This window comes from Sceloporus occidentalis, unplaced genomic scaffold (assembly GCF_023333645.1).
Source record: "Sceloporus occidentalis isolate IW3139 unplaced genomic scaffold, rSceOcc1.0.p SCAF_2, whole genome shotgun sequence".
NCBI classification, from domain to species: domain Eukaryota; kingdom Metazoa; phylum Chordata; class Lepidosauria; order Squamata; family Phrynosomatidae; genus Sceloporus; species Sceloporus occidentalis.
The window spans coordinates 148,329,721-148,354,976 of record NW_028316982.1 but is presented as its reverse complement, the minus strand read 5'-3'; the positions used below and the strand labels follow the sequence as shown (position 1 = coordinate 148,354,976).

Below are 25,256 nucleotides of genomic sequence, written 5' to 3'. Positions count from 1 at the left end.
GGAGAGGGGTGCAAGATTTGGAGGCCCTGATCCTTCCTCCTTCTTCTCTTCCCAAACATTTTATGTGTACATTTTACTCATGCAATGAGTTAAATGTTGAATTTACTTGAATAAAACTGTTCTAATTTGAACAATATTATTTCCTTATAAAATGCTAAAATATGAATTTATATGAATATGTGAATGAAAATGTGGACACTACAACAAAATATTTTTATTCATAAACTATGTTGATGGGGTAGGGGGTGACATCTGCATGTAGATGGAAATGCAGTCACAAGGATAAAAAAAAATTGAATACCACTGTACAATAGCATTGGGCCTGGACAAACCAAGTCTAAATGGTTTGGGTCCAACCTATCTTCGGGACCGCCTCCTTCCATATAATCCTCCCCGCATACTTAGATCCTCGGGGGAAAATTTGTCCACGACCTCCCAGAGGACCTTTTCAGCTGTAGCTCCCAGATTGTGGAATGGCCTGCCACTCTAAACAGCTTTTAAAAAGCTATAAAGAAGGATCTATTCTGGCAGGCCTTTACTGAGTAGTTCTCAGGCCATCAGAAGGAAAATCTAACTGCTGACCTCTGATTTCACCACAGTTTATTGTATTGTTTTTAAGTATGCTTTATGTTTTAAATTCTGCATTGTTTAATTGTATTTTAAGGGGGGTGGGTTGAGGGTTCGGACTGTATATTTTAATCTTGTAAGCCGCCCCGATTGCATTTTGTAGAGAGGCGGGATATAAATAAATATTATTATTATATTATTATTATTAAGTGAAAATCCCTGATCAGCCATGACATTTACTATCTTTGGGATAGTCACCCTTTTTCTGCCTGATCTATCTACCTTCCAGGGTTGTGTAAAGATAAAAATTGGATCCAGTATTTGTTCCAGTAAATTGCTTGGAGGAAAGCTGGGAGTGAAGTGTAAAGAAATTTGTTGTTGTTGATTGAAAAAAAATTGCTTGTTTGCACTGGTGAAAACCAGTTCTGGTTATCTGGTACATGTAATTCTACAGTGCCTGCAGTTAGAAATGCATGTATGTGGTGTGTACAAATATTTCAAATAATATCTTTAAAACATGCATTTAAAAAGGTCTGAGACATTATCAGAACAATATATACTTCTTACCTTGTATTCTTGAACACCTCTTGGTAGCTGTTAGCTGAGCATTTGCTAGTTCTGTTCTCTCTTCCAGAGGAGGCACAATACAGAGGCACATTCACGTGTACTTGGGTTTTTTTCATTACCTTCATAACTTTGTGTTCCATAGACCTATAGAGGAAACATACTTGATTTCCATTGTCTTTCTATTAGAATCAGAAGCAGAATGATTTGCTAGAACATGACATATTGTAACATGTGACACTCCATAGTTGCTTGTTATTTGATGGATGCTTCCTTATCTTTTAACAGATGCTATGCTTTTGGTAGCAGACAGATTAGAAGGACCATTCAACATTGAATCGGTAATGGATCCCATTGATGTCAAGATTTCTGAAGCCATCATGAACATGCAAGAAAACAGTGCACACGTAACAGCAAAGGTATCAAGCAGATTTTTGCTACTAAATGCCTTGAGCGCTTAACCAATTGTGCTGCTGTTTTGTTTTGTTAGTGTTTGTTTTTGTTAAAGAAGCTTTGCTTTCTTACCTGGGAGGTCCAGCTTGGATTCTAACAAATATGTTTTTCCAACTTTGTTGGTCACAGATAGATAGAATAATGTAAGGAGGGCCGAGGAGTGGCTTCAAAGTTTTTAATAAGAACTTACCAAACTTCATAAGCATGTTCATAAACAAGATTGGGAGAAAACTTGACATTTTTAAAAAATTAATATGGGGGGAGGCTAAATTGACAGATTCACCCAGCCTGAAAGGCTTTTGAGTGCTTAACCCTTAAATGTCTGATGAGAGTCCTGAAATGTCAGATGTAAATGCAGTGATGGAGGTCTATCATCATAGTTACATCTGACAATACCACCTCCAAAACCTACCTTTCAACCAGGCACTAGAGCATTCTCCCAGTTGTGGGGTGCATCAAGGAGAAAGAGGAAGAACAAATCAAGGAATGCATGGTGAGTTGGTCAAAGAATGTAGGGCATAACATACATCTATGGAATTGGGAGAAGATGTGGACAAAGATATCAAAAGTTTGACATGTTATAATTTAAGAGAAAATGTCTATAAAACAACATATCAATAATACATGTCACCCAACAGAATAGCAAAAATATACAAAGGAGCCGGCAACAAATGTTGGCAATGTGACAAAGAGGTAGGGACCTTCTTTCCCATGTGGTGGAAATGCCGTAAAGCAAAGATGTATTGGCTACTGATAAGATAAAAAATGCAGAAAATTTTGAAAATAAAATTTAATGTTATACCTGAAGCATTCTTACTGGGCTTTTTTTTTCTTCTTTTTTTTTTGGCTTTGATAAACAGAAAAAAAGATGAGTAGATTGGCTTGGCACATGGTGGCAGTGGTGAGAATAACTTACCTAAATATTGAAAGATAGCAAAGATCCCAAATAAGGATGAATGTATATGTAAATTAGTAAAGATTTCAGAAATGGACAAATTAACACAACTAATGAAAGCCAAACCCAGAGAACAGTTCTTGCAAGAGCAGAACCTGCTTACAGCTCATCTGCAACTAAGAAAGGGAGAAGTGGCATCAGCAGGCTTTGAAGTTAAATTGATTTTATTTAGGTTAAGAAAGATTATGTTACAAGGAAAGGGTGGTGTTTTCTCCCTTCCTTCTGCTTTAGTTATAAAGAGTTGAAATTAAGAGTGAACTGAATACAGGATTTTTTTTTATATGAAAGAAATGGGGGAAGGATTAAGGGAATATGCCATTTGATTTAACAAATAGGAAGTCAGTATTTGTGCTCTTTTTATTTATTAATTGTTTTGTTTCATTTTGTTTGTTTATTGTTTGGTTGGTTGGTTGGTTTTTGAGAGGGGGATCTATGTATGTAGAGGAATGTTGTCATGGGTTGTAGTGCCGTGTGCTGCTATTGTATGATTTATGTTTACAATTATGTATGCATTAATGTATCACTAAACGTATACTTTGAAAAAAAGAAGAAAAAGGAAGAGGAAGCTGGACTCCTGCCAAAACTGTCTCACCCCATAACCAAAAGAATGTGGCAGACATAATTTCCCAGTCTTCAGCTCCTCATTAACCCTTCAACTAGCATGGTGCCTGGGTGTAAATATAAGGTTTTTTTTTTTTTTTGGGGGGGGGGGGTCTCATTCTGTCACTAACAACCACAAATATGGAATCCCAGCAATTACAAGATTGTAAGTCGAGTTTACAATCTTATAACTGTCGAACAAGACACCAGCCATCTTGCTTTGAATTCTTATGTATTGAACTATGCTTGTGGTGCTAAATTAAAGTTGCCCCCCTTTTTTTTCCTGAAAGTTTTCTCAACATTATCACAACAAGCATATACAACATAGCCATCTCCAGGATGGAAATATTTATTTTTGCTTGTTGTCATGGAACTGATTGGTTTATGATTTGATAGATCCATTGATTATATCAATGAAACTGACTTCCTTTTCACTTTTGAGTTTCCTAGTCTGTCTGTTCCACCAACCACACCAAGGCTCCTTCTGAGTCATTAGCAATCTACCAAAAGTGTCTCCTTCAGTTTATGTGGATCAGGATTCTTTGGTGCACACATGAAATAAAAAATGTTGTTAATCCACCTTCCCTGTTATCCAAGCATAAGCCTGGACATCATACATCTGTGGAAGTAGGCTCAAGTGTATGAAAGCTCATGCTACCAGTCTTTTTTCTTTCAGTTCATCTCAAAGGTGCTACAGATCCCTTTGCATGCTTTTTCCCAGACTAACACAACTATGACTTTGAATTCTGTCCTGTGTTGTGCCAAAAACATTTTCCCATAATTTTTTATGTTTGCCTCAAATATGCTTTTTTTTCTTGAGGAACAATTTTTTTCCACTGAAAAACTACTTCATGTTAGAGAGGGGAAATTTGCTGGTCTTAAATATCTGAAGGCTGGGTGCCAGTCCTGAATGGTCTCATTTGAGGAAAATATCCTGCCTTTGGAAAAAGCTCTGCAATCTCTGAACTACCATAAAAGAACAAAGCACAGAGAAGTTCCTAAGGTTTGAAAAGAGAGGTTGAGTGGCACTTGAGGAAATCCATATCAGTTCCATGTTTAGGTAGATTTTAACATGCTGAGCAACTGGATGAAAAACAAAGGTCTTCTTCAGCCTATATAACCAGGGCAGGCAAAGTACAGCCATGGGCTACAACAAGTGTTCACCACCACTACCTGGCTGTTTCTGTACACTCAGCTTCCTTCAGTCTCTTCAGGCATCCCTCTTCCTGGTCCAAAAAGGGGAAGAGAAGAAGTGGCTCTCCTTGAAACCTCGAAGGCTGCATCCGCACTGCAGAAATGATATAGTTTGACATTGCTTTAACTGCCATGGCTCCATCCTGTGGAATCCTGGGATTTGTAGTTTGTTCTGGCAGCAGAGCTCTGTGATATAGAATGCTAAATAGCTAAAAAAAAATACAAATCACAGAATTCCACCTCATTGAGTCATGGGAATTAAAGTGATGTCAAATGGATTATTTCTGCGGTGCTAATGCAACCCAGGAGTGGCCATTCACTATAAACGGGTTTGAAGGGGGGGGAGCTGTACTACTTAACATGGTTTAAAAGTGCATTTTTCAAACTCAGAAGTGACCTTCTTGTTTTGTTTGGGGGTCATTTTTGGCACTATGACAATCCCCCCAAATATCTCAAGGACAAAAATGTGCCCCTGGACTCACTGTCGTTGCCTCTCTCTGCTATACAGAAACTTAATTAGTTTTTACTCAGCCTTTGTTACTGCATCTGTGAAGCAACTCTCATTGGGACACAGTGGAGAGGCAGGTACAAGTTGGATATAAATGATGCAACCTGAAAGCTCTACTTAATTTATATAGCTTGACCTTTGGTAAAGCAATCTACTAAAACACTGCACAAAAATCAATATCAAAAAGTCTGTTTATTTGAGTGCTGACGATGACATCATTGACAGATTGTTTTTACTATGTTATCAAATATATCATAATTTCTGTCCAGGAAGAAGATGCAGCTGGGGTGTATTTTAAGTAACTTGTCTCCATTGCTTAACATGGTCCTTGCAGGTCTTTCAAGGGTGTGGACAGCCCAAACCAGCTCCAGGTATAAGAACTTCCCGCTCCATTCCTGATAACTTTAATACCCGCTTTCATCCTTATCACCCTGAGGAAAGACCAACAACAGCAGCGGGTACAAGCTTGGATAGGCTGGTAAGTAATGTCTGTGGTAAAGTGAAACAAATGGAAATATGAAAATACTTTTTAAAAATCAAGATTAAAACCTTATTTCTTAGGTCTTGGGAAACCCTGAAGAGGAGTATCTAGGACTAATGAGAATCTTTCCAGTTTCCATATTCTGTACACAGTTTACATTTTTTTTGGTGCAGAAAACAGTATTTTCTGTGCCAGAAACATTATTTTCTGTGCCAGAAAACTGTTTTCTGTGCAAAAAGCCCACATGTGAATAAGCCCTAACCTGTGAATAGTTTTCCAAAAAAAAAACCTGTTCTCAAAGACCTTCTTGCAGGGGGAGAAGACTGCTTAAATTACTTGTTGCTTCCTTTAAGAATAAAATTATTCAAGAATGGAATTGCATGCCTATAAAGGGAAGATGGCTGCTATTAAAACAAAAGAATTTAGAGTTTCAAACTTGATCGTTTCCACATTAGATTTGTATGGTACTGCCAAAGAAAAATGTGTGACAGGAAAAGAGTTGAGTAGAGTAAGAATTTCATTTCTGTTTTTTTTTAAATTAGAATTTAGCAAATATCTCCAATTTATTCATATTTATTGATATTCAGATTGAAAAAGAATTGAGATCATCCATCCAGATCCATAGCTTTGAGTGCTTAAAGTCTGCATTTAATCATCCTATATTCTACTGGGTTTGTAGCATTGAATTAAACTTTCCACTTCATTTTTTCTAAGAGGCTCATTTTTAATACCTGTATGGCAAGCCAGGCACAACATGGATCCCCTTCATGCTGGGAACAATTATATCCATTGAGTTTGCTTGAAAAAGTGAGAGGATTTCATGTCAGTTCATTTTTTAAAACATTTTCAGCCTTTCCATGGATTCCATTATCCACAGCTTGAAAGTATCCCCTTACCACCACCACCACCACCACCACCACCACAAAATCCAAAAAGCAAAGCTTGATTTTGCCATTTTATACAAGGGGTACTATTTTACTACACCATTGTATATAATGGGACTTGAGCATTCATGGATTTTGGTATCCAAGGGTGGTTCTGGAACCAAACCAAGGACCCACTGTACCAATATTTGCAAATTTCTTCAAATTCAGAATGGAAATACCTTAGGGTTTAAAGGGAAATGTGAAAATGATAGTTGAGATTCTGCATAGCTGTAATGTCATGGCTATGTTCCATCTCCTGATCCAAGCCACCAAATACACCTTAAAATCCAGGCAACCATACTGAGCAGCAAAGTACTCTGGTGAGCAATCCAATGTAGGATGATGGGTCCAGCCCCTTCTCATAAACAAGCCTCAGTACAATGAGCAGAAGTAGGGTCCTGTGAAATCTTTCATCAAACCTACTGAGAGGGAGCTGGACATGCAATCCTTTAGCTCTCACTTGCCATTGCCACAGAACTCTGTTCCTTAGTATGGCTACCTGGATTTTAAGATGGATTTTGGAGACATTTGAGGTGATGGCAATGGTGCCATGATCATACAGTGAATGCCAAAAAGTTACAAGGTTGTAAGTCTAACTGATTGCCTCACAGGATGCCAGCTTCCATTTATTCCCAAGTGAACTGAGTGGTTTCAGTGCCAGTGTGGGATGGCAAGTCCAATTTGGGTTTTAGTCTGAATCTCAAAGAAGCTATCCAAAATGCTAAAAACAATAGGTTCAGCTCCTCTAAAATTTGGGATAAAACCTGGCATGGATCCACCAACCTCTCCTCCAATGGCCAGCTGTTTTCTTCTAAAAATGAGGAACTGTAAAATAATTCCATTCCTGGTGCTGATAAGATAACAGCACTGAAAGTGCTGATGCTCTTTTCTGCCACCCATTCGAACAGCATAGATTCTGTGAGTCATGTGTAACCTTTCAAAGCAAGGCAAGCTTTTCTCCCTTTTTTCCCCCTCCAGAACAGCTGGCTCCAAATGAGGAGCCACGTTTTAGCAGAGAAAGTCTTCCTGACTTGTAGGAGTCGAAGGAATGTTGTCGGCTAAATTTGACCAGGGAATTTCATATTGCTTATTCTTGAGGCAAACATAAGTATGAGCATAAACTATATAAAAGCAATCTACCTAATACGTTTATTTAAAAGTTAAATAAAGTATATTCAAAAGCTAGCTCTGGCAGAATTGTTACCTCTGCTTATTGATGCAGTATATAGCTTCATTATAAATTCACAGATTGCATATCATTTCTTTCATTTAAAAAAGAGAAAAAACAAAATTCTGGTTAGCTATTTTTTTTTTTTTTTTTTTTACAGATCATTAAACTTATCTCATTTTAAACTTGGGTTGTGTTTCTTGTAACAAGATGGCCTAAATCCAAGTACTGGTCCCAACTAGAATAGACCCATTTTCTGAATGGTAAATTAGCACTGGTACAAATCCCATTGATTCAGTGGGGCTGTGCTAGTTAGGACTAGCAATTAAATTAGGCCAACAGCTATAGTGTTTAATCACATGTCAGCCAAGGCAGCAGTATGATAATTTGTCAGTATGGCATACACAATTATCTTCACATAATTTTTAAGTAATATTAACAAATTATGTTTAAGGGTTGCCTGCCTACTGTATTATTTGTAGAACCAAATGATACTACTGAGCCCTGTTCTGACAGAATGTGAAAATATTCCCCCAGCATTCATGAGTATAAAGTATAGCTAGATAAACCACTTGGATATGCATTTGGGTACAGAGCTTATTATCTCATCATCATTTGGTTTCAATGAGATGTGCATCCTATTCCCGTACTGGGGCAATTCCAGCACATGAAAAGTTACGTTTTGGACTATAAAAGAAGGAAGGAAGGAAAGAAGGAAGGAAGGAAGGAAGTTCTGACCACATCACACATAGGTACTAAAACTGGATCAGCACAGTAGAGATAATTGCATTGCCTTCATTCCCACGATAGAAGTGGGATGTAACTTTAAGAAGGAGGTTCTTAACACATTTCCTTTTGCCAGGCAGTACGCAGCCTGTATGCAAACTGGGCTTCTCCAGGCTTCTCTCGCATCTTTTCAAGAACGGGATTTTCCCATTCTTGAAAAGCTGAGGCAAAAGCCTGGGTTGCATACAGGCTGCATACTGCCAGGCGATGGGGAAATGAAATAAGATCTGCCTTCTTAAACATCCCACTTTTGTCGAAGAAGCAAAGGCAATGTGATAATCTCCAATGTCTTCTCTCTTCCTTCTCATGGCATTTGCTGGATTTGTTGAAACTGAAAGTGAGATTACCAAAGATAAAGGATGCTTTAACTGCACTATTATCACTTTACCAGATACAGCATTGAGGGATGTCCTGAAATATTTGAGGGATCAAACAATTCATTGGTAGTGGGAAGGCATCCTCCACAACACCAGAAGCAGCAGACTGGTTTGGGGACCCAAGACAGAATGGTAGGGCCAGCCCTGGCATTTTTCCAGTCTGGTCACTGTCCAAAATATAAGAAGGATGAGAATCTCATAAATTTGTTTCAAGATCTATCATGATTCACTTAGGAGAAAGGACATCTCCCGAATAGTCTGTCTCCCATCAACCAAGCAGCAAGTAAAATCCTCTGCCAATGCATAGCCAAGGACTACTTTGGCAGCAGCAGACCATAGACCATTCTCTCCCTCTGTCAGTCCATGCTGGCTGGAGGACTCTGAGAATTGTAGCCTAAAATAGTAACTTTTCCAGTTTCTGCTTTTGCCCTCTCCACAATTTAAAAATCTGAAATCCTACTGGTCAGCTGTTCTGTACTATGGATTCAGAGCCTTCCTACAGGTTGACATGTGGGTCAGTTGTTGTGATATATTACCCTTAAAAAAATGGTGAGAACAGCTTTTTGACAGACAGATCCATTTCTGTCCATGACAAAACTGAACATGCCTACAATTCACAGAAGTAATCCTGTGCCTGTCACATTAAAGTGCAATCACTTCACTTCCCAATTAACTTTACAATACACTCATTTTTACAGCTCCACTCATAATTAAATAAGCACTTATTGTTCTTAAGTGTCCCTATGCATAATGCATCTTCCCTTGCTAAAGTTTAATTAAAGAATTCACATTTCATAGAAGTCAGAACAAAAAAAAAACCACCTTGTTTTATAACTACATTAAACACATGCAAGAGTTTTGTAGCAACCAGAGTCTTCAAACATAGTACTTTTTTTTTTTTTTTTTTTGGGGGGGGGGGAGTTCCTTCAAGCAAAACTTCTACTTTTTTCCCCATTTGGGCAGATACTACACCTTCTAGAGATTATCCTGTTCAGGTACTTTTGTGAAAGACTATTCCAGACTGACTCTTTACATCCACATTATAAAAAGTGAAGCTTCTGTTTTTAGGACCTAAAAGCAACTTTTGTCTTTCACTGTAAATCTCTCTCTTCCTTTCTCTCTTTCTCTCTTTCATTTTAATGTCACTTTTTAATAGTTCTGCAGCCCATTCAAGGATATATGAAACAAATATTCTAATAAAAATTCATGGTTGTTGTGTACCAACAAGTATTTTTTAATATATGGTGACTTAAGGCAAACCTATGACAGGGTTTTCTGGCAAGATTTGTTCCAAGGAGGTTTGCCTTTGTCTTCATCTGAAGCTGAGACAGTATGATTTGTCCAAGGTCATCCAGTGGTTTCTATGGCAGAGCACAGATTCCAACCCTGTTCTCCGGAGCTCAGACCACTACATCATACTGGTTCTAACAATTCATTAGGTAAAGGTAAAGGTAAAAGTAGTCCCTTGACATGAATGTCTAGTCATAACTGATTGTAGGGGTGGTGCTCACCTCCATTACTTAGCCAAAGAGCCAGTGTTGTCTGAGGACTACTCTGGTGGCCATGTGACCAGCATGACTACACCAAATGCTGTTACCTTCCCACCAAAGTGATACCTATCTATCTACTTGTATTTGCATGCTTTTGAACTGCTAGGTTGGCTGATACTGGGACTAGTGACAGGAGCTCACCCCATCATGCAGCACTTGGGCCTCCAAATGGCAACCTTCCAATCTTCCAATCATCAGAATTGGCATCTTAGCCACCACATCCCTAACACTTCATTACAAATGCCTAAATATTAGAGGCTTTCCTAAAACACAGAGATCTTAGTTGTGAGTATACACCACACTTTAATAAAACATGTTGCTAGATGCAGCCTCAGTTATCATTGAACTCTAGAATCATAGAGCTGGAGAGGATTTCAGCCAGCTAATCCCTGTTTGATGCAGGAAATTCAGACCTAGGGCATTAAAAAAGCTAGTTCAGGTTGAGTTTTCCTTATCTGAAATGCTTAGAACCAGGGTGGGTTTCAGATATTTTTGAAGGGGGGGGGGGGATTTTGAAATATTTGCATAGACATAATAAGGTATCTTGCAATTGGGACCAAAGTCTAAACATGAAATTCATTTATGTTTCATATGCACTTATACACAAAAGGTAATTTTGTACACAAAATTTTTAATAATTTTGTGCATGAAACAAAGTTTGTGTACATTGAACCATCAGAAAACAAAGGTGTCACTGTCTCAGCCACCCGTGGAAAAAAGATTTGCATTTTGGAGATTTAGGGTTTTAGAATTCTAGGGAAGGGAGACTCAACCTGTAGTTCAGTAATTGTCTGCATGGAATGATACATTTCATCCACTGGAATTTTCAATGAATGCTAATGATAAAAGATGCAGTATTTTAATAAAAATATCTTCTGCATTTAGGCAAAGGTAGAGTAGTTGGACTGCAACTCTGGAGACCAGGGTTCAATTCCCTGCTCAGCCATTAAACCAACTAATGACTTTGAGTAAGTCGCATGCTCTCAGCCTCAGGGGAAGCCAATGGCAAACCTCCTCTGAACAAACCTTGCCAAGAAAACCCCATGATAGGTTTGTCTTAACGTCTCTGTAAATTAGAAATGAACTGAAGGTACACAACAACAGCAACAACAACAACGCTATTCACAACCATTAACCTATTCATCTGCTAATTCTAAACAGAGTATTCAATGTGAATAAAAATGGTGAAAAATCCTATGTTGTCAAATAGCAAGGAAAACAGAGACAAATCTGTCCATGTGACAATCCAGCCACTACAAACTGTTGATAATAACAAATCTTCATCTCTGTTTGTTGACAAAATTTGAAAAAAAACCTCAATTACCTTGAAATGTTTTAAATTTGGAACTCGTTTTCCAACAATTTACAAAATTAGTAGAAAAATATTGTAATACCTTTGAGACTGAGAGAAAGAAATTGTAGCATAAACTCTTATAGAGTTAGGCTACTGCAAAATTAATGCAGTTTGATGCTGCCTTAACTATCATGGCTCCATCCTGTGTAATCCTGAGATGTGTAGTTTGTTGTAACACCAGAGCTCTGTGTCAGGGAAGAATAAGTATCTCACAAAACTACAAATTCCAGAAATCCATAGCATTGAGCCATGGCAGTTAAAATGGTGTCAAAGTTCATTAAATCTGCAGCATAGAATCTGCTTGTGTCTACATCTGAGTAGTCGATGAAGCTTATGAAAGAACTTCTTTCTCTATTAGTCTCAAAGGTGCTAGAAGATCCCTTTGGCTGTTCCAGACTAGGAGAGCCATTGTGGTATACTGGCTTGAGCACTGGACTACGACTTTGAAGAGCAGGGTTAGATTCCCCACTAAACCGTGATAACCCTCTTGGGTGAGACACATACTCTCAGCACCAGAAAACCCCATGATAGAGTCACCATTACTCAGAAATAACTAGAAAGCACACAACAACAAAATTCTAGACTAACACAGCTATGTCTTTGAATTTACAAAGTTTTTTCCACAGAAAGGTTGAGGTTTGCATGCGTGAAAAAGATGTGGGTTTATTCTGATAATAAATTATATTTTGGACAAACTGTACTGCTGTTTCACAAAACAGTTGTTGTTTTGCAAAAAAAATCTTTTTTGCCCAAAAACCTTTGCCAAAAAAAATTCACAAAAATTCCCCAAATGCAAATGCAAAGAAATCATCACCATCACCATTAAAATTGTGCAAAACTTTTCAGACTGTTGTCCAACAGGAAAAAACAAACATGCATCTCTAATACAGACACAGAGGTGCATCTGTATGCATTTATCCATCCATATTATGAGTGCTAATCTGAGCTCTGTTGAAATTGTAATTGATGCAAGTGGAAATTATTCTTCATTCAGTGCTGTGGTTGGATTGGACTAAGATATTAGCCCTTTCATATCCTCCAAGTAGGACACAACCTGTATTCATCCCTGGACTTGGATAGGGAGGTACCACACAAAGTCTTTGGCCAAAGAATGCACAGAAAAGCAGAACTTCTTTCAGTACAACTTACTCACAGCAGTGTCTCTGATGGACAAACTTTATTTCACACTAGCAGCTTTGTACAGACAGTTTAGAATTATGCAAGACATGTGTAAGACATATGTGCAATGTTGAGCTTTCCCTCCTCAACTGCTTGTGTGGCTGCCTACAAGGCATTCCTTGTGTTTCTTACAGAACATGGTCTACTTGACTAGTACAACATGCAGCAACAGATTGTTCATTGAGGATGCTGTCAGAGCCGAATGATTGAAGTCACAACTGCTCTCAGCTTTTATTTAGCAATTACAACAACTTTTGCAAATATGATAAGCAAAGCATTCTAGCACAAAGGTACGTCTTACACATGTCTTGAGTAATTTATAACATGTTGTAAAATACACAATTTACATTAGACATTTTAATAAAAATTAAGCTGGACAGAATAATTAGATAAAAATTATTGTGCAGTTAGACTTTTCTACCCAACACTGCTGCAATGAGAATCCCACTGGAAATATGGTCAACCTCTGCCTTTTTCCTTCAACCCTCCTAGATCCAGGCCATTGAGTTGGACCCAGATTTAGGGTAAGCCTATTTCAATAAATGGAATTTTAGTTAATTAAGTATGTTGGTAAGTATTTTTAATATTTACTGGGGACAAAACCAAGGACAGAATATGCATCTAGCACAAGAGTTTAATACTACATATCTAATACATAGAATTTTTGAAGGATTTACAGGCCTATTAACATCTGCAAATAAAACTGAAAAATTGGAATCCGTATCATTTACTGTATATCTCAATGAGGAGCATTTCCTAATAAACCTTAAAGATGGTAAATGGAAAACTATATGACCTGTTATGTTACTTAACTTTATATACACCTAACTAACAGGATTCCAGTTGCCTTTCCTTGTTCTATAGTAATGACAGACAGTAGTAAAACATGAGAAAGTGCTTTTGTACAAACTAAATACATTGGCTAGAATCCTTGTCAGGTCTTATGTCTTTGTAAGTGGGGATATCTGTGGGGATTACAACTGGGCAGTTCTGTAACGTTCGTATCCAGTAGAGGGCTCCTGTCATGTTACATGGCAATGCTGGCAAAGTGACTGATGAGCAGTGGGACCAATGCACAATGGGATTTCATCATATCACTCCTGATCTATATCGTATCAGTCCCAACATGCACTGGACCAATGCGCATTGGGCACTCTTGGTTTCCCATTACACATCTTTGCAGTTCAGTAAAGGGGTTTCTTAGCACCTCTGTGATGTAGCTAGGAATACATATAGTTATATAATGTAACAGATCATACAGTCAGTATCCATGGATTCAAGCATCCACAGTTGGAGAATATCTTTAAAATAGATAAATTGCCATTTTATACAAGGGACACCATCTTAATGTGCCATTCTGCTTAATGGGACTTGAATATTCACAGATTTTGGTTATCCACAGGAGGTTCCTGGAACCAAACCCCAGTAGATACCAAGAGCCCCTATATAGGATTTTGGCTAACATATTATTTGAGTATTTCAGCCAGATAGATGCCCTGCATAAATTCTTAAAGCAGGTCCACAATTGGGGTTAAAGCTATTTTCTTACCAACAAGTTGAATCCAGAATCAGCTATTTTAGACAAAGAAAGCATTTTAGAGCAACTCATGTCTACCTGTACTAAGGATTTGCAGCAGCTGTTACCAGTGGCTAGTCCTTGCTGTCTAAGATGTGAGCAAAGCTCAGCATAAATAAGGCAATCTGTCCTATGTTCAATCTCATTAACTTGTGGCAAATCCTATATTTCACTCTGCTTTTCTGCAGAAACAGTAAGCAAATAACTGTATTTCCCATGTAGCCATATGCTACAGCTAATGGATATTGCCATTTCCCCCCTCTGGCTAGAGGATAAGTGGAATAACTGTGGGTTCCTATTCCATTTACTTGTAAACCTTTTTGTCACTTTTCTAAACAAATAATGCTCAACATGACAGAACAAGCCATGATACAATCATTTCTTTCAGTTGATTGTATCCTGCCTTTATCTGTCACCTTTGAATTAAAAAAAAAAACTACTATGGCCTAAACCCAATTTTTAATCCAAAGTAGGACAAAGCTGTTGAATCAACTGGAATTTTGTAAGTCAAAATTTATAAGTTCCATTGATTCAGTAAATTGCTCTGCTTGGGACTATCACTTTAATTTAGGCCTGTGAATAAAAACAGAAGCATTAATAGTATTATTAAAAATCTACGTAATAGCCATAACTCTCATTCAGTCCTACTCAATATATCAACTGTGGTTGAGAATTCATAAAAATCTGGAGCCCTTCACTGTTAGTGAAACAGTCATGGGGATTTTCCAGTGGGCAAGAAATTCCTGACTGTGGGCAAGAAATTTGTGACTATACAAAAGGGTCCTTGCTCTGGATGTCAACTACTTTCTGCTGTGATCCTATATTTATCTGCCTGGGAGCATGTATGTTATTAAACTCACTTAGGCCACATTCTCACTTACATTTAAACAGGTTTGTGATTCACCTTTGCTCCGTGTCAGTGAATCGATTCCCAAAGGTCCATTGTTCCCACTACGAAAGCGGATCTTTTCATTATCCCCTTGTAATCACTTTTTTTGGGCATGATTGTCATCCCTACTAGTTTGTGCCACTTCAAAATACATGTCAATCATCTGCTCATCATCAGTGACGTAAGCGGCAGTGTGGCTTGGGAACTATATTTTTTTTAAAAAAAATTGATAGAAGATTCAATTCATCATTTTGCAGCTACATGCCTCACTGAGCTGCCGCCAACCAAATCGCCTGGCTTACCACCCAAGTAATTGCAAGTAGTTGCAAAAAATCAATGAATCGAATCTTCTATCAATTAAAAATAAATCATGCACCCATAGGTCACACCACAAGCACAAAGGCAGTGCTTGGGGGAGGGGGATGGTGGATTTACCAAAAACTGAGAAGGGATAGTAAACGCCCCTCTGCCATTAGTCCCTCCCCTCCAGAATGATGCAATTCATATCCGTCATTCCCACTTGTTGAACACGCTTCGGAATCTATTTTTTTCAATGACAGAGCGCTTGCGCATGCAATGAGAGACCATATATCAAGAATACACACACACACACTCATTCATTCATTCATTCATTCATTCTGTGGATGAATGTGCATAAATGAGGACCTCCTATGGTAAAATACCCACTAAGGTACTTTGGTGTTTAAAAAGTATTTGCTGATGACAGTTATGAATGCATAACATTGAGTCAAATCAAAACTTCATTGCTTTTGACCAAAGGTCATTGCACAGCACAACAATATAACAATACATACAACAATATAGCAATATAAAAATACATGGAAATTATATCTAAAATGCAGGTATCTCGTATCTCGTATATATCTAGTCAGATATGTGTAGCTTATTCATATTCATGATCTCTATGCATTCATGATCATGGCAACAAAGTAGGGAATACTTGCCATCATCAAAGTCCCCCAATTGTGCATTATTATGTGCAGCCACTGCGAATGATTTTCAGGATGCAGCAGAATATTGTTTCCACCCTCCTCCTGCCAGAGATCTTCAGACAAAGGAAGAATTGTAACAAGGATCTTCCTTATGATTGTTGCACCAGAGATTGCCAGAGAAATTCCACATCAACTTTCGGAGGAACTTCCTGACAGTGCGGGCTGTTTGACAGTGGAACACACACCCTTGGAGTGTAGTGGAGTCTCCTTATTTGGAGGTCTTTAAGCAGAGGCTGGATGGCCATCTGTCGGGGATGCTTTGATTGAGATTTCCTGCATAGCAGGGGATTGGACTGGATGGCCCTCATGGTCTCTTCCAACTCTACAATTCTATGATTCTAGCGGGAGAAGGATGGAAATGTCAGTCTGCTGGGTTCCAATTGACAAGAGAATAGACCTTTATCACTCACAGTGGCTGCACCTGGTAAGAACTACATATTCCCTAAACTATTGCCATGATTGTGAATATGTAGGACCATGTATATGAATCAGCTACAGATGCCTAATACTCGATCGTGCATTCATAGCTGTGATCTCAAGGCAAGATGCAGGGCAGCATCTTAGCACCAACCCAACCCGATCCCTGTATCTTTCCTTAATGATCACAGTTATATTAAGTATACATAAGTACCTAATTGTCTACTTAAGTAGTTAGGTGTACTTAACTAAGTAGTTATGTATGCTTAACTGAGTAGCTAATCTTGAATCTCAGCCAATTTCTTAACATGGACCAAGAAGCAAACTGGAAGCAAGGACAGATGAATCCTAGATTGCTGTAAATAATCGCTACTGGAAAATGCAGTGGAACAGAGTAATGGACAATGTAGCAATTTTACACTTCAATGGAGAAATACAATTATCACAAGTCTAATAAGTGGGAATTCATCCTTAGCAATATAGCACAATCTAAAAGGTTTCTGATCACTAAGAACTTTTTTCTCCCCCCCCCCTTTTTTTTTTTTTTTTTTTTTGGTATTGCATGAAACAGAAGAAAATAACAAATTGATTGCAACTGAGCCACAATGGGACAAAAATAAATGCAAGGGCTTTGGAAGAAAAGTACCTTTCAGGTCTCTGATAATATACTGCCAAATTGTTTTATATTGATTTATCATAACACACTCAATACAAGGTGGCATAGTCTGTTTAGAATGAAGTGAAAGACATCTCTGCCATCATCAAACCATCAGTCTTTGTCAAAATGTCACCTGGAAAACAGTTCTTCCAAAGGAGAGAGAGGGAGAGAGAGAGAGAGAGAGAGAGAGAGAGAGAGAGAGGTGTTCATGGGGTACAAAACGTTCAGATACAGTGATGATTTAACTCTGAATTTCAAATCTCCTTTTGCATCTCCTGTATGACTCAATCACCATGCATTTAGTTCTAAATTTGTTTCTAGCATCTTGAGCAAGAGTGCTTGACGCTGTTATTCTAAAAATCTGCCCTCTTTCTGTAGGAAAAAAAAGGTTTTAAAAAACTGAATTTATCAGAAGTTTTCAAAAGGCTTAAAATTACAGTATGCATTTTTAAATGGGAAAGTGACAGAATGTTCGTGAATACTTTTATTACATTTCTAGGAGTTGGCCTTTTGAATTTTTCAAGGATTAGCTGTAGAGAAAAGTAAAAGCATAAACCTAAAAATAAAATATTATAAAGAGTTAAAAGTAGTACATAGGTTGCATGGGACTAATTTGAAAGTTATATATTGTCAGCCAAAGCATCTATAATTTAATAAACCCTATTTACAGTGGTTTGCTGATATCAGTACCTTACCTTCTGTACATTTGTTTGCCTTCTATAAATTAACACTGCATCTTTTTAATAGTTTAATATAGTTTATATATTTCATGCTTCAGTGTTTTTAATTGATGTTTGGTAACAGTATAACAGGTAAATACAATTATGTAAAATTCAGTCATACATATTTAAAAGCAACACAGAATTGGGAGCACTTTAAAAAGGAACCAGTTTAATTTGATGTAAACTTTTCTGAACTCCAGCCCAAATCTTCAGTGTCTGAGGAAGTGGGCTGAAATCCACAAAAACTTATGTAGTAGCTTATGCCAATTTTTTTTAAAAAATGTTCATATTGAGAAGAGTTTAAAGGTTTTGTGTTGTCTTTCTGCAACAAGCACACAGGGCTACTGCCTATTTACAAGATAAACCATATCCAGATACAGCCTAACACTTTGTCTTGAATTCTCTTTTTCTCTTCTTTTTTCCTCCCTTTCCCTTTTGCTTCCCAGAGGACTATCTGGAGGACAATGCAACATGCTGTAAGCTCTGGTATTCTTACTCTTGACTTTCATATCCATTTGCCTGTTTCTGACTTTGTTGTTCAAACAGCATCAAGTAACATCTATGTAACGTCCCCCTTGCTCTAATGTAAAACAATTTCCTTTCTAATTTTAAGAAAGCCTAATCATTAGAATGGGTGACTCAAGTTCATCTCATCATTCTATATCACCCTGTGTGGTTTTATGGGTGTAAAGCAGTGTTTCCTGGATTTCTGAAATTTGAAGAATACTATTGAAAGGTGAAGGACACTTCAGTTTCATAATAGTAAAGATATCCTTTCAGAGCAGATGTAGGCAAAGCACAGCTCCCTTCTGGCTGTCTCCTGCTATCTGCTTCCTAAGAATACTGCCTGACTCTTCCTGCAGCCTCTATTCAGTCAAGAAGCATCTGCTTCAACTGTCCCTCCAATTTGGCAAGGACCACCTGAATTACTTCTCTGTCATCCCACTGAACCAGATGATTTGAGCACTGGACTATGACTGAATCCCTGCCCAGCCATGGAAACCCATTGGGTGACATTCAGCAAGTCACACTCTCCCAGCCTCAGAGGAAAACAAAGGCAAACCTTCTCTGAACAAATTTTGGCAAGAAAATTTCATGATAAGTTTGCTTTAGGGTTATAAGTTGGAAACAAGGTGAAGGCACACAACAACAACAACAATATGCCACTTTTTTTATCTGCTTTTAAAATATCCTGTATTTTCTCTCCTTCCACTTTCTTACTTTCCACCTCAGCTTACTTCAGTTGCTGCAAACTGAGCTCAAAGTTCAAAAGTAGTTTGCACTCAGTTAAGAGGAGAGAAGAGGGTGAAACCTGGTCCTTTCCAGTAAGCTCATGCAAAGGCAAACTGCTGCAGCCTCTTCTAGCTTGTATTTTCTCCTTCATTAATGTTTACCATCTTGACCACACACTGATGTTGCTTGGCCTCACATGGCCCGTCTTTCACCTGTGAAATGTTGGAAGGTATGCGTCTGGTCTGGACTGGTCTCCAGTGAATCAGGAGTCATACAGAAATGCTGAACTGTATTAGGCAGCTTCCTGGGATAGGAATGGTAAATGGCAAAAACAGAAAACTGGACCGTTGTAGCAGGGAACTTCTTCTGCAGGATAGTTCTTTGAGCACATGGCACCTTTAATTCTTTGAATAATCTACTTACTTCTTCACAGTACATCACATGAGCAGTTGTCTCACAGAAAACTAGCATGCTCCTGACACGCTGTTTGATGATTATTGATTCCGGCAGAAGAATGGGAGAGCAAGTATGAAAAGACAGGGGGATGATTCTTCAGTCTTCCCAGTGGTATCTGGTTGGTGACTGAAGGAAACAGAATGTGGCTAAACAAAATAGCCGTGATGAATGGACCTTTAGTCGAATACATCAGGGCTATTTATGTACTCATGAATAACATGTTTACTGTGCAATAAAGCTTTCATAGACAAAGGTGTAGTTTATCACATCTGAAAGAAGACAATTTGTCCAGAATTCTAGTCCTTACCAGATTTTTTCTCCTGTCTTGTAAATCATGATGTTTTCTATTACCAAGTACCAAGGCCTAGCATTTTAAGACATTAGCAGGGTTTTCCCCCCTCCCGATTCAGCTCTTTAATGATAGGATTTGCTTCTGGCCTGAAATACCTAGGATTGCACTATAAATGAATTTAAAAGAGCTTAAGGTTGCCAATCTGTAACAGGAATGTAAACCACCAGGTTTAGTCGGACGTGCTTCTGAGTAGGCATGTATCAACTTTCAATGTAAATGAAGTATGAGCTATTTGAGAAAGACCCAGGAACACAATTTCACATTTTGGGAGTGGATGGTATATAGCAGTTGAAGGGAGGCAAGGTTCAGTAAAATCCAAAGGCATACAGTTGGATACATACAACTGATCACAATGGCAGACATTTTAAAAAGTAACATTGGTTAATTCCCTTTGGAATACATCACCATAACATACTCTCTAGCATTTCACAGATGAAAACATATGGCCAAGCAACATCAGAGTATGGTCAAGATGGCAAAAGGAAGAACACATAAGCTAGGAGAGGCTACAGCAGTTTGTTTTTGCATGGATCTATAGGGAAGGGCAAGGTTTCACCCTCTTCTCTCCCATTCAGTTAACTGAATGCAAAATACTTTTCAACTTTGAACTCAGTTTGCAGAAATTGAAGTAAGCTGAGCACAGAGTGGGAGCATAATAAAGAAGCTGGCAATTTTAAAAGCAGCTGAAAAAGTGGAGTGATGGAGAATTAATTGGGACTGTCCCAGCCAAACTGAGACAGTTGTAGAATATGTCACAAAAACTACAGCAAAATTATCAATGTTCTTTTTTCTTTAAGCAGTAGGATTTGTGCTTTTATCCAGTATATATGCCCATTTAATTGCTCCTTCATAGCAGTATTTATATGTGTTTGTCTGTCAGTCAGTAACATGGGTTCTCTGGTTGAAACACTCTAGAACCATCTAAAACAATTAAAACACTGAATCCACAAAATGCGGTCATAATATACTATGACAGATATGTTCCTTGATGATCTCCACTTAGCTCAGGGATTGAGGATCATGTTCCCTCAGGGCTAATTTGTCAAGGGTCCACTTGTTGAACTCAGCCATAAATTGGATCAGAGCCAAGTGAACAAGGCCATCCCTTTCCACTCTCCCATCTTCTCCTCCCTCTTTCTTTTCATACTTTTCCTCTCCTACACTACACTCCTCTAGTCACGGTCTGAATTGGCTGCTTGCAAGGGAACTTTTGAAATTATGATTTAGCAAGATGTGTTTTAGGAGATTATTGCATGTGAATTGCAAATCCGTTGATTCAGTGGGTCTACTTTATGTGTGAGTTGTGAGCCTTCAGGTTGTTTCCAACATATGGTGACTCTAATGCGACCCTATCATGGGGTTTTCTTGGCAAGATTTGTTCAGAGTAGGTTTGCAATTGCCTTCCCCTAAGGCTGAGAAAGTGTGTCTTGCCCAAGGCCACCCAGTAGTTTTATGGCCAAGTAGGAAATTGAACCCTGGTCTCCAAAGTTATAGTCCAACACTCAAACCAGTATGCCATGCTGCCTAGCTGGCACTAAAAATAGAAGTGAAGCCTTTTCCTTCAACATAGTAACTTAAGCCTACAGGTGTACAGAATACCTGAGTCAGGAAGTATGCTCTAAGTATGTTTTATGTTTTAAGTGTCTGCGCAGCATAAAAGAGAAGAAATAAATATTTTAATGAATTCAAATAATATGTAATAACTCTGACACCAAAATAAAAGGGACAGTCTTTTCCAGAAATCATCTATGCAGCTGTAGCTAGATAGAAATACAGATTATGTTAAAAAATAATAATAATGCAAGACTCAAATGCTATCAATAACACTTCCATGCCAAAAAAAGAACAAGTTCAAAGCAAAAAAAACAAACAAACCCAAAAAACCAAACCACTATGATTTTGACATATCAGTATTTTCATTTCACCCAGATGCTAAGCTTATACCTTTGCATAAACTGGAAGATGCTGCGAATGAAATCACAACAGAAAACCTGATCACTTTTAGACATGCCATTTCAGCTCAGCATCTTCAGCTTTGTCTCTGGTGATGGACAACAATTATTAAAAAGGATTCATTAGACCTGGGTCAGTTTCACATGGACTAGACTAGTCTGGCAACAGCCTTGAAACTGGCCCAATGTTCTCCCATTACCTGGGGCGCTCCTGAGTGGTTGTTTGCATACACGTCCCAATAGACAGCCTGCCATCACCAGTGCAAATTGCTCCCTCTGAAGTCAGGGACAAGGTGCCCAGCACTGATCACATTCTGACCTCAGAGGGATCACCTTCTGCCAGTGGTACTGGAAGTGACTGGCACTTGTAAACATGTAAACAGCCACCCAGCTTTGCTTAGAAGGACTCCAGATTTTCCTAGAAGAGCTGGAGCAAATGGTTGCTTTTTAAAATCCATTCTAGTAATGGTATATCTTGAGTTCAGTGCTGAACTAGCCATACATTATTTGGACAGCTCACACCAGAACTGGGGATTGGCCTTGCATCATCTGGACTGATTGCCATGGGCATAAGGAGAGGACATGTTATTTGCCTTGACAGCCCCATGAATGAGTGGCGGCAAAGATGTGCCAGTTTTAAAAGAATCTAGATATGCTCACTAGTGAAATGCAAATTGATGATACCATTCCCCAAGACCTCAGCAGATCTCTAAGAAGATGTTGTCATTCTACTGATTTCCCCTCCCACTCTGTACCTGCCACAGAATGGCCATTCAGAGTGTTTATTACAGCAAATCCATGCGTTCTGGATATGGTGAGTGGCAAGACATAGCAGAGTTCCCTGTGCTGTGCTGAGCAATGTAAGATCTCAGTTAATATCTTAGCTGCATCGTGAAGTGGTAAACTCTAGGGCAGGCAGTTCCCATATCCTCCAACTGTCCTGATTTGGCAGGGGCAGCTTCAATTAATCCTTTGTCGCCCCACTTTTCCAGCTGCTGTTAAAATGCCCCACTTTTCTGCTTTGACCTTGGCTTACTTGAAATACTGCATACTGAGTTGAAAAGGCAAAAGTAGTTTGCACTCAATAAACTCAGCAGACGGGAGAGGATGGGACAAAACCTTGCCCTTCTCACTAGGCTTAGACAAAAGCAAACTGCTGAAGCTTCTCCTAGCTTATATGTTCTTCCTGATTAGTAATGTCTGCCATCTGACCATACTTCTGACGTTGCTTGGCCATCTATATCCCCATTTTCATCTATAAAATGTTGGAGGATGTGTTATACCATGTATGTGTGTTTTTATACATCTGGACTCACTGTTAAGTTAGCACATGTATATTACAGCAGATCTTTTACATTTATGCTTTCATTTAGACTGATTCCATACTAGCAAAAATGGAGGCTGTGATTTCCTGCTAACAGAATGAAAACAGAGAATACTGCTGGCAATTCTCATTCAGTTGAGAATGCAGATCTCATCTGACAATGTTGTAATTTATGTCAAATCATTCCAAGAAGTCTCTTGAGAACTTGGTTATATATGATAAATGAAACTGGATGTCTTTTTCTTCAGAGCTCACTGGAGACAAAGAGGGCCAGAGTTGAAAATGGAAAAACCCCTGTTCAGCTAGTCTCTTGATATTAGTTCTCCATGTCATTTTCAGCTTTTTGTTTTGAATAGATGCACTGCTTGAGTAGTCACAACAGAGGCATGGTGCAGAGGATTTTGCCTCTGACAGACACAGTCATAACAAGAGGACAGTTTACAGCAAATGAAGAGTGATTTCCCAAGTCAAACATATAGCCTTTAATACATTTTTCTTTTGCTCGTAATGGAAATATGGTACTTTTATGGACTTCTATGGACACTACTAGAGCTTTGAGGGGAGGGAAGCAAAGTAGTGAAACTAAAGAGATTTATTTACTTTGCTCCAAGACTCGCTCTCTCAGAGAACTTTCAAGTAAACTATGACTGGGGAATGAAAAAATAGTGTGCATGAAGTTGATATTGAATCAGATGGTGGGCATTGTTTCTCAGTTTCAACAAGTTACCTTTTTTGTATACAATTCCCAGAATCCATGCTAGTTGGGGGTTTCTGGGAGTTGTGATCCAAAAGTAACTTTCCAAGCTCTAGTAGTGAGCAAGAAACCCATTTTCTTTTGAATTGTCATATCTTAACCTTTTTAATGGTTTTCTTGCAAATCAACTTGCCCACATTGATGGTACAATTCATATCAATTTAATTCAAATATGTGATACAAAAATATGCTAAAGCAAACAAATAACTAAAGCATGAAGTGGAGAAATTGACATGGTGTCTTACTGAAAATGAAAGAGTAGACACTGAGCTGAATGTGTGAGGGCCATTGCTTAGAGATTTTGGAGGAACATGTGATGTCTCTGACTACAGCATCCTTACCTATGATAACCCTGAGCCCTCTGATCCCAGCCTTTTCACTAAATGTGTACATAACTGGAAGCCCTGCAAGTGACAAAGCTGGATCCAAGATAATCTCTGTAACTATGAATTTGAACCTTAAGGTCAACTGCAGTTCCATACAGAGGAAGCTGAACTCTTAAGTGCCTTTGATAGAAAACTGTGAAGAAAGACAAAGGATTTCACTTGACTGAAAACTAACAGCTCATCATAAATAAAACATGGAGGATGAATAAGTATATTTTTGTATGCAAATTATCCTTTTATGTCAGCATACTTTGCTAGCTTAAGGACAATGATGTCTTAAAAATAATGATGGTGTCTTCGATAGCTATAGTATTAAAGGCTGGGCGTACATAGGCAACAGGTTTCTTAATGTGATTTCAAGGTTACAGCCACTGGCTCAAGAAACTAGGAGGTTTATCACACTATACTCTTAACGAGCCATGATTCCAGTGTGACTCCTCTAGCTGCCTCCTGCTGCATTCTGGTATTGGCAGTTTTAAGGAGGGGTATTTAGAATTCTCAGGCAGAGAACTTCTGTGCCTAAGAATTCTAAATACCCCTCCTTAAAACTGCAAATCCCAGAATGCAGCAGGAGGCAGCTAGAGGAGTCACACTGGAATCATGGCTCGTTAAGAGTATAGTGTGATAAACATCTAGGACATGTAGTTTTAATCATTATCAAGTGGCAAGTTATCAATGGTCCTTTGTTTGTGGTATTTTCTGTGACACATTGGTCTGCAACAGACTAAAGCTTGGGAAGGTTCCATTTTGGAGACTACCATCTCCAGAGCCCCCCAGCCAGTGTTGCCATGCTGGATGGGAGACCCTGGGAATAGTGGTCCAAAAAAGAAACTTTCCCAAGCTGTGGAGCAGACATACCTAC

At 38.5% G+C, this 25,256-nt stretch overlaps 1 protein-coding gene across 1 annotated transcript in view; it reads left to right on the top strand.

Moving 5' to 3' along the window:
• Window positions 1–25,256, top strand: part of GPC6 (glypican 6) — a 917,335-nt gene that overhangs the window by 836,603 nt on the left and 55,476 nt on the right. The window contains exons 5-7 of the mRNA XM_089508392.1: window positions 1,420–1,550; window positions 5,176–5,319; window positions 18,384–18,413. Of these exons, the coding sequence (XP_089364518.1) occupies window positions 1,420–1,550; window positions 5,176–5,319; window positions 18,384–18,413 (305 nt within the window). The remainder of the gene's footprint in view (window positions 1–1,419; window positions 1,551–5,175; window positions 5,320–18,383; window positions 18,414–25,256) is intronic.